General features: G+C 38.2%; 1 protein-coding gene across 1 annotated transcript in view; it reads left to right on the top strand.

Moving 5' to 3' along the window:
* Positions 1-5,004, top strand: part of LOC122630428 (homeobox protein dve-1) — a 47,192-nt gene extending 42,188 nt beyond the window's left edge. Inside the window, exons 5-7 of the mRNA XM_043814906.1 lie at positions 2,689-3,234; positions 3,679-4,059; positions 4,521-5,004. Of these exons, the coding sequence (XP_043670841.1) occupies positions 2,689-3,234; positions 3,679-4,059; positions 4,521-4,697 (1,104 nt within the window). The 3' untranslated portion in view covers positions 4,698-5,004. The remainder of the gene's footprint in view (positions 1-2,688; positions 3,235-3,678; positions 4,060-4,520) is intronic.
* The last annotated feature ends 9,248 nt before the right edge of the window (positions 5,005-14,252 follow it).

Raw genomic sequence — 14,252 nt, forward strand, 5'->3', positions numbered from 1 at the left:
ACCAAATTCGCAGCCTTCATCAAAAGCCCCTTCGATATCGGCACAGGGTAGCCACCCTTCTACCACCCTTCTCTCTCTCTCTCTCTCTCTCTCTCTCTCTCCCTTTCTCTCTCTCTCTCTCTCTCTCTCTCTCGCTTACTCGACGAACCGGTATTATCTAAGTGCACTCTCTTTGAAGATCCTGCTACCCACCCATCCCCGAACTTTAATGCCGCTCGCGGTGGTCTATGATTACCAATTTTCCCTGGCAGACGTTACCCGCTCGTATTTCGGCCCGTTGGTTAATGGCGAACGACCGTGATGGAGAACCTTCGTCTCTTATAGATTTGCTTTAATCTGACAACGATTCCTACTCGAGGATTCATCGAGTAAAAGACGTTAGACTCTATTTCGAATTTCAACGTAATAATTTTACTAAAGTAGAATGCATTGAGAAGACTGATGATTAACTTTTTTCTTGGAGGAAAAAAAAGAAAAAATAATACTCTGTAATACTAGGCTTCATTGATACTTAACTAAAAAAAAATTGATATTCTTGGCGAAATCTAACATCGTTTTCAAGCACATCATTTCCTAAGTTTCCTATTATATTTTATTATACATATCTACGATCGAGTCGTTTGATAAATTTATTTTTCATATCGTTCATATCGCCCAACGTCAAAATTTTATTCAAACGTATTGTCTCCAGTAAATTTTCCACCTACTTTCGTAAGCCTTCACCATCGCCGCCTGGAGTAATCGCGTTAGCCCTCTGGTGATACCTATTGTTGACAAAATCACGAATTCGTTCTTCGTACGTGTGTTTGTTCTCGGATTTAAAGGCGATTGATTTACTACTGGCCCGTACCTCGACGGGATCAGCTGACAGACATCACCAACTGCGTCATCCTTCGCGAATAATAAATACGTGTAAATCAGGCTCGAAGAGAAGCGCAGCTACTCGTATAGTCTCAGATAAGCCACTTGCTACGTTTTTGAACAACGACGACAACGACGACGACGACGACGACGAAGACGAAGAACGACGATGACTGTTTACCGAACGATTTCTCAAATCTTCTGAGAAGAAGTCTACGACGACTGTCTGGCCAATGACGCCTTTACCAATCTACACTGCTTTAACCTGACTGAATGATTAAGTGCGCCGTTGTAAAACTCATGGATGAAGATTCAATGTTTTGCTGTCAGTTTGTAATAATGGATTAAAGACGTGTCGTTTGGCGTCTATTTTAATTACAAGGTTAATTGGTAGTCTTTCATCATTTTCTTTTTTTTTTCTTTTGAGCAAACAGAGGCTACCAACAAACATTTCATGATGACTCGTGATACATACATATATATATATATATATATATATATATATATAATTTAAATCTTTCTTAAAAATTTACTTTAAGTAATAAATATTCCTAAGTATATACTCTTAGGTAATTGCAATAGATCTGATTAAAGGTAATCTTATCGTTGCTATTGCTAGTACATTAAATAACAAGACTTTCTCGAGAATATTTGTTATTTTTCGTTTTCGTCATCGTTGGAATTTATGACAAACAATCCGTAATTCGAAGAATTCTCCTAAGTATCCAATTGATATCGTATATCTACACGAAATACGAAGAGAATTTTACAAATTCGCTGTGAAAAAGTCGCTTGAAATTATGACCCTCATATTACGCAATTTTCATATCGCGAATGTAAACTTGAAGACGTTGTACTTAGACGAATAGTTCATACCGAACGAAGCAAGGCCATGCACAATTCTTAGCTGCTTGATTGATATATCAATCCGACGTTAAGTGTTCGCTCGAAGATATATCGCTGAATCATATCGAAAAAACAAGCGTTGTATAAATCACATTCAACATGCACGGTTTTAAATAATACTTATTTACGTTATGTTACATTCTATGCTTGTAGTATTTTTGAGAGAGGAAAGAAAAAAAAAATAAAAAGAAATTTGCCTGTTTGATGATCATAAAATATTTCAATTTAAGATCAATTCGATCGTTATGATTTGTAAAATAACGGCACGATGCGTCAGGAATACGGAATGGATTACCTCGTTTATTAAGACTTCGTCGAGTTGCTTGATCCTCACCTCGCGGAGCCTGTTTGTTCTTATAAATCATCCCACAGATAAGGCACACTCTCCGTACTACTTCCTACGACTCCGAACTTTTCCATAATCTGACTACTTAATGCCCGATGACGATGAGCGCCGTTCTCGGGGACGGCTATCGGCGTCGTGCAACGCCCACTTGTGTCAACACGATTAAAAGAAGTCGCGCGTGCCAGGATCTTACGCGATTCACCTCCCTCTCAATCACACTTATACGTCCTTGCATAACGACCGGTTAAAAAAAAAGAAAAAGAAAAAAAATCCTTATGCAATTATGAAATTGTTTTTTTTTTTTCATTGTATCATGTCATCGTTACTTTAGTAATTAATAATTTTCTTATCTCGCACGATTTTCACTTTTATAATTCTTCGAATTAATTAATAAAATCAAAGTTAAAATTTTCTTAAGATGAAGTGTCTAGATGCGATAGAAATTATTAATACACATATATTTCAAGTATTTAAATACGACGAATGATATACTTAGGAGTCTAATCTTGCACTCGTTTAATCCAAGTAAAGCAGGAATAGCAGGTAATTTCAAGAGGATTCCCATTTTGCCGTAGATGACACTGTTGTCGCTCTGTAGAGGCGGCAACGATCTATCGGAGGAGACCAAGAGGAATTTTGAGTCTTGGCTACAGCAACAACAATTGGGTCTTGGTCTGAATCCGATCGTACCATCCTCGAATCATCATCATCACACTCAAAGTCCTCAACCAGATGGTAGCGGACCGATCGGTGCTGGAAGTGGTGCGATTGGACCACCACATCCAGCTCTTTTACATTACTCTCATAAAACACGTATGAGAACTAGCTTCGATCCAGAACTCGAGTTACCACGACTTCAACGTTGGTTCGGTGAGAATCAGCATCCAACTCGACAACAAATACAACATTACGTGACGGAATTAAATTCGTTGGAGTCGCGACGGGGTAGGAAACCATTGGACGTGAACAACGTCGTTTATTGGTTTAAGAACGCAAGGGCTGCTCAAAAGAGAGCTGAGACCAGGGGTGTCAACGGTTACAGTCCACCAGGACTGAGTCCAAGAGGCGCTAGTATCGTTAGTGAAGATTGTTCCGACGAGGAGGAGGACTCTAGGCATCAGGTATAATATTCTAATTATATATTCTTTATATAAGGGATCGCAACAGCTGAACGAATTATTTCTACCCTTTTAGGACATATGTGTATATAATCAGATATACATAATAAGTAATTTTAATACAACCGTTTGATCGAGACTTACTCTTTGAACCAATTTAATTACGCGAACAAAATTTATTTCCGAATTGATTCTCTTTTATCAATTTATAATTATTTAGACATCTTTGTTCCTGATGATTATCGTGAATTACTACAACCTCACGTCGGTGAACGAGATTTTTTTTTTTTTTTTAGACTCGTAGTTAACAATCCTTAGCTTCTATAATGAATTAGCTCGGCCCAGGCCTGGTCGGTTGCTTTTGAAACGATGAATTTACGATCATTTCGAATAGCCTCTATTAAAAGTCGGCTTCTCAGACACTCTCGTCTCGTCCATTTGCTTCAGTCGACGTCACCGTTGCCCTGCCCACCTAGTAGCCCACCGGTCGGTCCATTGTCCTTGACTACTCGACCAGAGGATCAACAACCGCCACCTTCGACGCCATCTTTGGTCAAACAAGAGGACACCAGAGTATCATCTGGTTCCGAGGACGAAGAAGCTAGACCGACTGGTCCTCTTCCACCAGGATTTTCATTAGTACCCAGTCCAATGTTTGGACACGGCATTATGTACATGTCACATTATTTGCCACCACGTGGACCAGCTGGATGTCCGACGAGTATGCTCGACGAAAGGAGAAAGAGAAACCGGACGTTCATTGATCCCGTAACGGAAGTACCCAGGCTCGAGACTTGGTTTACTCACAATACTCATCCGAGCCATGCGGTACGTTTCGACATTTCATTTTATTATCATCGATGATATTGATATATTTTTCACATTCAAAAATAATATGAATCTCTAAATGTTCCGTTGATTAAATTTTTTTAACAGTCTTCAATATCCTTCAAACAATTCATTCATTTCGAGCAACTGAAACAAATAGGGACGTTGGAAAGATCTTTCATTAATTAGATCGAAAATTTGAAATATACTCAGGCAGTTTAAACACTCTTAACTTTCTTGTTACGTTTTTCACCTGTACAATGAGAACAATTTATAATACTTAATTTTAATCAAAGTATGCATTAATCTTTAATAATTTAAAAACGATCCAATCAACAGATTAATCAACACGTCTTTTTATCTTCAAATAAAGCTAATAAATAGATATATTAAAGAGAGAAATCTCAAATTGTCAAAATGTCTTGATGATATTAAAAGAGTTCATCATGATCGATTCGCAGCTCATTCTCAAGTACACGGAGGAGTTAAATCGAATGCCCTATCGTCAGAAATTTCCACGATTGGAGCCGAAGAACGTGCAGTTTTGGTTCAAGAATCGTAGGGCCAAGTGCAAGCGATTGAAAATGGCCCTGTTCGAAGGCGAGTCACCTCAACAACATCCATACCACGCAGATTAGTTCCTTTTATCTTAATCGCATTAAACTAGAGACACTCAGCTCAACTCTACTGAAGAAGAAGAAGAAGGAGGAGGAAGAGGAAGAGAAGGAAGAGAAGAAAGGAATCGTGAAGAACCTCAAACGAATGCGAATCGTGTTGTTATAAGAAAAAAAAAGCCGAATACTCGAATGCACTATTACTTTGATCGCATCGACATACTGTCGGCCATCTTTATTGTAATTATATCGCGTAATGATTAATATAATTATCATGGAATTTGATCAATGTAAATACGAGAACGATGTCGAATAAACCTGTATGTCACGATCGATCGTCTTCTTTCAGTGACATTTCTATCACATATTCCGTTAAAAAGTTTTTATCACAAGCTGGAGATTCAAGGATTAGATAGAGTAAGTACATCATTAAAAAAATAATTACACTTGTTATTCCACGAGATCAATATTCAATTAACAATACCCAGACGTTATTCTTATAAATTATATAAGTAAATTAAATAAATCGAATATGATTTTTTTATTTCAAATTTAAATATTACAGATTTATCTATCTTATTCTCTTTCGAAAAATTTTTTTTATTCGATATAATTTTTAACGATCAAATAAAATATAGAGATAATAATAAAGGATGATGAAAGACAATTGATAGATATGTATATAGAGACTTGTACTTACAACAGATAACTTTCAAAGTTGAGAAATTGTTAAGATCGCTCTCATAAGTTATTACATTTGCCTAACTTTGAACCAATGCGAAGAGAGACGTATGCACGTATGTATGCATATATATATATATATATATATATATATATATATATCTTTACACAAATAGGTACGTGTCGATACTGTCTTCAAGTTTGTCCTCGCACAAAGGACAACCACCGACCGAAATCTCGTCCCTAAGAGATAAGACAACGAAGCTGTCATCGAAACAACCCTAACTCAAGCGTCACGACGATCAATGAATACTTCTCTACAAACGGGAATCAGAGAATGTTTCTATCGATATAACCACGTTCAACTTATTACACATATACATCGTACGAGAATTTCACGATAGTAAGAGACTATTTCCTACGTTGCTTTGTTGTGTCATTCTAAATTCTTCAATATTTTCCGTTTATAAGTATATCAATACTTAAATATTTCAATGAAGTAGAAGATAACAAAATAAAAGAAGATATTTGAAAGAGATAAATAAAACTTTACTTCTATTGGAAAAATTCAATGTTATAAAATATAAAAAGGATTATACAAATGACCTATTTATCGAAGTTTCAATAAATCGATAATAATCGACATATTATTTTTGTACTTTCTTTTTGTATTTTGCCGACTTCGTCGGATTTCTGATATTATTTTATTTCCAATGATCTTCTTATAAAGAGGAAGACAAGATCGAGAACAGAGTAAATCTCTTTCTTATCTGTCAATAGATGAATAGATTCGTTCTAACTTTTCACTTCGTTCAAGTGGATAGTGACGCACAAAGATGACGAAAGGGATATCGTCGTCAACGACGACTATGATATATACTCACAGAGGATAGGTCTTTCTGGATGCTAGTTGAGAGCGTCCCAGATTTAATGAACGTAGGCGGATTTGTCCAATTAAAACGTCTTACAAGGATCCATTTGGAACCGAGGCTCGTTCCATTCGCAAAACATCGAATCACGACTTCACCACGACCCGCCTCTTCTTATCCCTCGACTATGCAGGTATTATATATAATACATTTGACGGTTATCCCCCTTGTTATCGTTATCGAGTCTCCGCTTTTCGTAGTATCCAAGAATATTATCGAGAGGAACGGAAGAATCGTTTCCTTAAAAATATATAGAAACGTTTATGAAAACGAAACTCTCATTAGATATTTCGATTTCTTAGTTTTATCCTTACATTTTTCTTTTCTTCTTTCTTTCATTTCATCGCATTTGCTTTCACTAATTGCATGTTCATCGATATGTTCCTTGATCTAATCTTCCTTACGATTCCTTACGATTGTAAAAATACAAAGATATAATAAATAAGTCCTAATCTTGATACTATATCTTCGTGAAAGTTCATTGGTTTCTAATACGAATTTAAAACTCTGATCTCAGATGACGGTTAAACAATATATCAAACATTTAATAAAGAAAATCTTATCTGAGAATTTCTAAAGACGAAGTTCACCTAACTCAACTCTGACAGGTAATCGAGAAAAAAGAAATAAAAAGAAAAAAAGGAAAAGAAAGGTAAAGGAAAACGAGAGACAGTGAAATCTTAATCCCATCGAAATAAGAGGGAAGATGAAGGGAGGAGGAGAGAAGAGAAAGAAAAAAGAAAAAGGTAAAAGAAGCATCGAGGAGTGGTCGGACGGATAAGCAAAATTGAGAGCAACGTCGAAGAGAAGTATATAAGGCGAATCGTGGCGAAGAAAAGCGAAAAGATCTTCGTCGTTGTCGTCGTCATCGAAGAAGAAGAAGAAGAAGAAGAAGAAGAAGAAGAAGAAGAAGAGCAGGAGGAGAAAGAGGAGGAAGTAGTAGAAGAGAACGAAAGAGGCGGGAAGGAAAGAAGGGAAGAGGGAATGATGATGGGGAGGGGCTTCTTATGCAAAATCTAAAAGTCAGCAACCTCGGGGATCATCCCTCTATCTGATCTTAATTTGTCAGCCGTTACGAGCATTTTCGAGCGCGTTCACGCAGATGATAAATCGGCACGACGTATAAATGGTTCACCTTTTCTTCCTCGTAAAAGTGTCGTCTCTTACGGTCTGGCCTATTGGGAGACGAATTAATTAGCGAGAGTAAAAAGATGAAGGAGTAGGAGAAGGAGTTGGAGAAGGAGAAGGTAGAAGAGAAGTAGTAGGGAGAAGAAAAAAAGAAGAAGGTGGAGTGGGAATAGGAGGAGTCAATTCTTATCGGCGTATTTCGCGAGTTCAAACTCTCTCTCGAGAAATTTTCGGTGGATACGATATGCGAACGGGAAGAGATAGAAAGAGATAGAGAGAAAGAGAAAGAGAGAGAGAGAAAGAGAAAGAGAGAGAGAGAGAGAGAGAGAGAGAGAAAGAGAGAGTACGTCTCGTTCGTAAGGGAGCATTGTGTGCGCTTCGGCATTCATAGGACGTTCTTATCTTCCTATCCGGAGAGCTGTCAGCAAAGTTCCTGAATAATAATGGAGCGTGAGAGACAGAAGGAGAGAGAAAGAGAAAGAGAGAGAGAGAGAAAATGCGTCGAAAGAGAAGAAGAGGAAGAGCTCGCGGCGTTCTCTCCTATCAGCCGGCTAGGATATGCCTAACTATTCTGTTTCAAAGCGCTTGCCGGACGTTTCGCCATAGATAATGTTGTCCAGGATGGTTAGATTGTTGGATACGACCGATAAGACGACCAAAAAACTATCACAACGTAGCTGTTACAACAAGAGCGAGTCGATTACGTCGAAACTCACTTCAGATTGTTACTTTACGAGGAATGTCTATGCCTTTTGAAGTTTCACATCAAACGAATATGTCAGATATTATTATGATTGAGAGAAAGAGAAAACGAGGAAGAGAGAGAGAGAGAGAGAGAGAGAGGGGAGAGATTTTAAATTATTATTTGAATTTATTATACCCAGAAAATTTGTTATAATTAAAGTGTAGATATATATCCAATTTTATCAGATACTTTACTAAACTCTACGAATCGTATATATCGCAATTTTTTTTTTCTTTTGGTATTTAAAAAACGGACCATTAAATTTATAATATAACAAAATTTGATCCACACACGAATATATATATCGGTGCATTTCCAAAAATTATAAAATGATAAAAATCGTAAAAGCTTCGTCGATAAAATTCCCTTTTCCGGCTATCACAGCGACTTATAAAAAGATTTATAATATATTGTACTCCCTTGCGAAATTTCTAGCTAAATAAAAGATAGGAGAAAGGTTGAGGACGTTATCACGGAGGGTCGCCGAGAAGGCAAAGAAAACAACGAGGATGAAAGAGAGGGAGTCCAGGGAGAGTTAAGAAACTGAATCACGAAGGAGTACGAGAAATCGGGAGTTCGCAAATTAGCCGCAGGATTGGCCTCATAATCCTTGAGGGATGCGAAGCGTTTATTCCTCTCTGTCTCTCTTTCTCTCTCTCTCTCTCTCTTTCTCTTTCTTTTTCTTTTCGCCTCCCTTCAGCTTTTTTCTCAAGGGTAGTAGATGAGGTCGTATAAACGGACTCACTCCGTGACCCTACCGTTTCTCTCTCTTCCTCTTTCTCTCGCACTCCTTTTCGTCCTTTCATTCTTTAATCCCTCCCTCCTCGAATTACTAGCAGCGACCGTAGTAAAAATTATGAGCACCGAGAAAAGGATCGGACGAGGAGAGCAACGATTGAAAGTAATGGGCCGTGTGATAGGAGGATCACCCGAGAGGAAAAAAGAGAGAGACAAAGAGAGCAGACCGTTTAATCCATAAATTAAGACTAATTAATCCCGTCAATTTAACACCACCGATCGAGCTATTCCTTGGACAGAAATGGCTACGTCAATTTCACATACGATGATACGTGGCTCGTATTACATATTTCGGAAAGGAACGAATAAGAAGATAAACCAATCAGAAGGTTAAATGCCCTCGGATACGAAGAGGAAATGCCTTAATTGATCTATAGCGAAAGATTAAGTGGATTAAGTGTTCGTGGTTAAGCCTAAATGGTAAGACGGTTGATTTATAAGACGAAATAACTTTAACAACGTTTTCTTATTTCGATTCTAAAACGAATGATGCTTTTTTCAAAGTGTAGATAGGTAGCCAGAAATAGATAATAAAAATATTCTCGTTTGATTGTTTTCTATGATCTAAGTAGATACTTATATACGTATTTATAGATAAACATAAAAAAAAAACTAAGAATGTACTTGAGATCACCGTTAAAGGACAGGGGTTCCTTAAATGATCTACAGCTAAATATTACACGATCGGACGCAACGTTAAGCTCAGTAAAGTGGTCACTTCTTAATCGGTCATTTGGTACGATCTATCGTAGGAGTAGAGAAAGAGAAGGATCATACCACTTAGCTCGTTCGCTCTTGCCAAAGAGTAGATAGTTAGGTAGGTAGGTAGGTAGGTAGGTAGGTAGGTAGGTATAGAGAAGGTCTTTTCGCGACCGTAAATAAAAGAAATCCTTGTAATGGCTTTTGCCGAAGATCCTCCTCCTTCGTTCGTCCGTCTCACTCTCTTTCTCATGGACCGGTTATTAAGCCCTGAGGCAGGGAGAGAGAGGCATCCAAGTACTCACCCTACTACTATGGCCCTGAAGGGTGAAACGTATCGAAGGTTCACGTTGGTAGGCTCGCAACGCTCTCTCGTCCACTTGCCGGCAGCAAGCTCGCTTAATTCCTTAACCCTTATAGACTTTGAGAAAATTTAGGGAGCTCCGTTCTTGGCGAGCCGATGTAGGACGCGTATAAACTGCCGCGGGTAGGAAGTGGAAGAACGAAGAGAGACAGAGATAGAGAGATAGAGGGATAGAGGGTGAAAGAGAGGGAGAGATAGAGAGAAAGAGAGAGAGAGAGAGAGAGAGAGAGAGAGAGAATGAAGGAGAAGCAGGAATACCAGGTGCTCCTGGGATCTTGGCGGCATCTTACGCCCGGACGATACATAATTTATGTCGCGCTCTGCCGGGCTTAAGACAGTATTAAGATCGAGCGAACACCGACGCGAGCCCTTTACCTCTCTCCCACTCCATACAGGATTCGAGCTTTCTTTTTCTTCTGCGCCTTCCGGATCCTCCAAGATCGAGTTAAGTTTTCTCTTTCTTGAATCAACTGGATAATCCAGATTACGAATTTTTTTGCGAGCAAATCGAACGATCTCGATGATATTTTCCACCTTTGCTACGATTAATTTCGTTTCTGTCTGATTATCAGTCGAATGGACGAAATCGTTTTTGCGTTTCTCAATAGATTTAAGATGATATAAAAGAAAAGATTCTTCCTTTGTTTTGTTTTGTTCCTTTTTTAATTAAAGCTCAATTGTATTTTGACAAGTATAAATTGTTTGTTGAAAAAAATTCAATTTGGATCGATCATTCGATAGTTCTTCGTAAGAATTATCGCAAGATATCGACAAATATTTTCTATTTCATGAGTCTGTAATCGCAAACGAATTGAGAGATATCACTTTTAGTCCTTTTCATTGGAGATCAAAAAAAATTCCATAGGGCTTAAGGTCGGTGCCGAAAGGAGATCAGGATTCGAAGGAAAAGCCGTGCTGATACGATAGCACTGGCCTCTTAGCCTTTTTATGGTCTGCCAAACAGAATCCTTCTTCCTACTTCGCGTACATCCTCGTGTCCTTTTGATCCGATACACGCGTATCTTTTGCAGGAAGGGAGAGAGGGAGAGATAGAAAGAGAGAAAGAGAGAAAGAGAGAAAGAGAGAAGACGAAAAGCTCGAGGTCGTCGTAGTCTCGTACACGCCGAATCGTGGAAGGATCAGGGATATTACGGACATATTTCCTCTCGGGTAGACTCGACTCGATCTTTCTTAGCAGCATGTTTATTCAACGTGGGATTTAAAGCCGGCAAGTATAATAATATCCATCTCGCGTTATCACCGAGAACGTTAAATTAACTTTACGATCGTCCTGCGAGTTCGTAAAATTATTATCAAACAGAACGTTTACGAGCGTTTTCTCTTAATGCTAAGAAACACCTTCCTACGTATGACAAAATAAATGTGTATATATATATACATATATATATATATATATATATATATATATATATATATATATTGTATAAAAATATCTAGATCTTTCGTAAAATTTGACGAGAACAGACGGCCGAGAAAGACCCCCATAGGATTATCGAAGAGAATCCTGTCATCGTCCGGTAAGGATTTTCGTCCAAGGAAGAAAAAATAAAAAATAGAAAAAAGGAACGAAGGAAAAGAAAAAAGAGGAAAAAGAAGGAGGAGAAGGAGAAGAAGAAGGAGGAAGAGGAAGGTAGAAAAAATAATTGAAAATTTTCAAACGGTCAGAGAGAACGTTTGTAGGATGGGGGGTAAAACCGGCAAGTAGTTGGAGGAGGACGTCTTGGCTGGGCGACTTGCGATAAAGCAAAGAGCCCGCGCTAAATACTTACATAAATCTGTATTGCCTTGCGCAGCACGAGAGGAGCTTATACTACACCCACACATACACGCACACATAGACGCGTGGTGATAGGGAAGGAGAGAGTTGGCCGGCTACATCACCCACCACGATGGGGTTCGTTCTCGAGAAATTTCGATGCGTTCTATTTTAAAGAACGATTCCAATGAGTGTCCTTCGAAACAATGATGGATCATCTTTATCCTTCTTTTTATATTTTTGCTGCATTCTATTATAAATTCAATATTTTCTTCAATTTTTCTTTATATTCTATTAAAAATTCAATTCTTCTTTTCACATTTCTAAAAAATCATCAAATGTGATATAGTTAGAAACAATTATTAAGAAAATATTAAATAGATCATCATTTGTGTTATCTATATTATAATTTGAAAGTTCTCTTCGAATTTTGAATATTCTAATCTTCATAAATGATTAATCTCCTTTCTATTACTAGTATGACTATTACACAATTTACTTTAGATATACGTCTAATATTACATACACAAGAGATCCATAAATAGTAAAGTCCAAAACGGTCGACGACGTACGTCAAGTCGAAAGAGGGTGATCGCGTTTTAGGGATGCTGATAGTAGATAGGGTCTCTTCTGGGAATCGTTCGATTGATAGAAGTAAAAAAGAAATAATAAGAATAAATGTAGAAAACGGATAAAAAAGAAACGTAAAACCTTATGGCTTTCTGTGAATAAATAAATCTTTTCGTTCACCGGTAGGTAAAGCATTAATTATTAAACCAAGTGAGAAAGGAGATACAATGAGAGAAAAATAATAAAACAGAAAAAAAGGAAATAAAAAGAAGAAGAAAAAGAAAAAGAAGAAAAAGCAGAAGAAAAAGAGGGGATGGGTGAATGTAAGGGAATAGTGGAAAGGTCTCGCGAGGAGGAACGCGAGGATAGGGAAAGGGGGTTGGGTTTGAGGTTTTCGCAGGATTCGCGGCTGCCGGAGCAATAAATCTGCCGGGTATATCTGAGCTCATGAATGTTATTAAGATACAACCCCCCGCGTGCTGAGCGCGGGAATAGTAAGATGCACGGATGTGTGTGTGGGTATGTGTATGTATATTTGTGACTATGTATCCAGTGTAGGAAGATATAGAGTAAGAGAGGAAGATAGAGATAGAGGGAAGGAAAGAGAGGAAGAGAGAGAAGGAGAGAGAGAAAGACAGACAGAGAGAGAAAGAGAGAGGTGAATGAAGAAGAAGAAGAAGAAGCAGGGAAAGGGAAGTAGCTCGTGTAAGATCGCTAGCTCCTGGCAGGACCAGCCAGCGCAGGGCTAAAGAGAAGAGTAGGGGTGGGGGTTAGAGAGCAACGATGGAAGAACAGAAAAGAGTAGCGACCCGGAGAAACGGTTATGAAGAAATACCGCCACCGGTAATCCTACCATAGATCACCGCTTCTACTGGCCGCCTCTTCTGTCTTCTCCTTCTTCTTCTTTTCCTCCTCCTTCTTCTTCTTTTCCTTCTTCTTCTTTTCCTCCTTCATGTCGTAATATCGTGGACTTAACTTGCGTCGACATCGTGTAGAAAGTTCGTAAGGCGAATATCATATCGATTAGAGAGAATCCTCATCGAAGATAAAAAATATATATGTGTATGTCTATATATATGTATATATATATATTTGTATATATGTAGGTATGTATATAGGTACCTACACGTACATGGACATGGTTATGATTCTCGATTAAGCTAAGATTTAACAACGTCTTGGAGATATGTACGTAACGCTCACGAGCTAGCTCCCATATTGCAGAGGGTTAATTAATTGAACTTTCTCGAAGGAAATGGACCGTGTCCTCTAACATCAAAGAGGATACTCTTGGGGCCTATCCCTAGCTCTTTCTATCTCTCTTCCCTTCTCTCTCTCTCTCTTTCTCCCTTTCCCTCTTTTTCTCTCTCTCTCTCTCTCTCTCTCTCTCTCTCTCTCTCTCTCTCTCTCTCTCTTTCTCTTTTACGATCTCTTAGTCTATCTGTCTGTCAAAGTTCGTCCTGCCTACCAATTAATAAAGGACCAATAATATATTTGTCCAGAATCCGTCATCTTATTTCGTAAAGAGCAAACAAACATCGTACGGAGTTCTCGTAAATCGTACGGTTTCTGATAAATCATTGGTGTAAGATATAATTATAAAATAAAAAATTAAATGAACAATAAATATTACATAAACTATAAAAACATGATCAAAATTATACGATCACGTCAGAAACATCCGGATTTCTTTTTTGAACGATCGTGCTCGTTTCCGAAGTTGGCTCGTCATCGTACGGTCGACGATAACGAGTTAGAGGAGGATGAGGATAAGATGGTGATGGTGGTGGAACAGAAAGGGAGGAACGGCTGTATCACACAACAACATATAACGTGTAAGCCCGAAGGGTGGTTTATGTATCGCCAAGGCAAGATATCCGATGATTTA

The sequence above is a fragment of the Vespula pensylvanica genome, chromosome 7 (genome assembly GCF_014466175.1).
Source record: "Vespula pensylvanica isolate Volc-1 chromosome 7, ASM1446617v1, whole genome shotgun sequence".
Lineage (NCBI taxonomy): Eukaryota > Metazoa > Arthropoda > Insecta > Hymenoptera > Vespidae > Vespula > Vespula pensylvanica.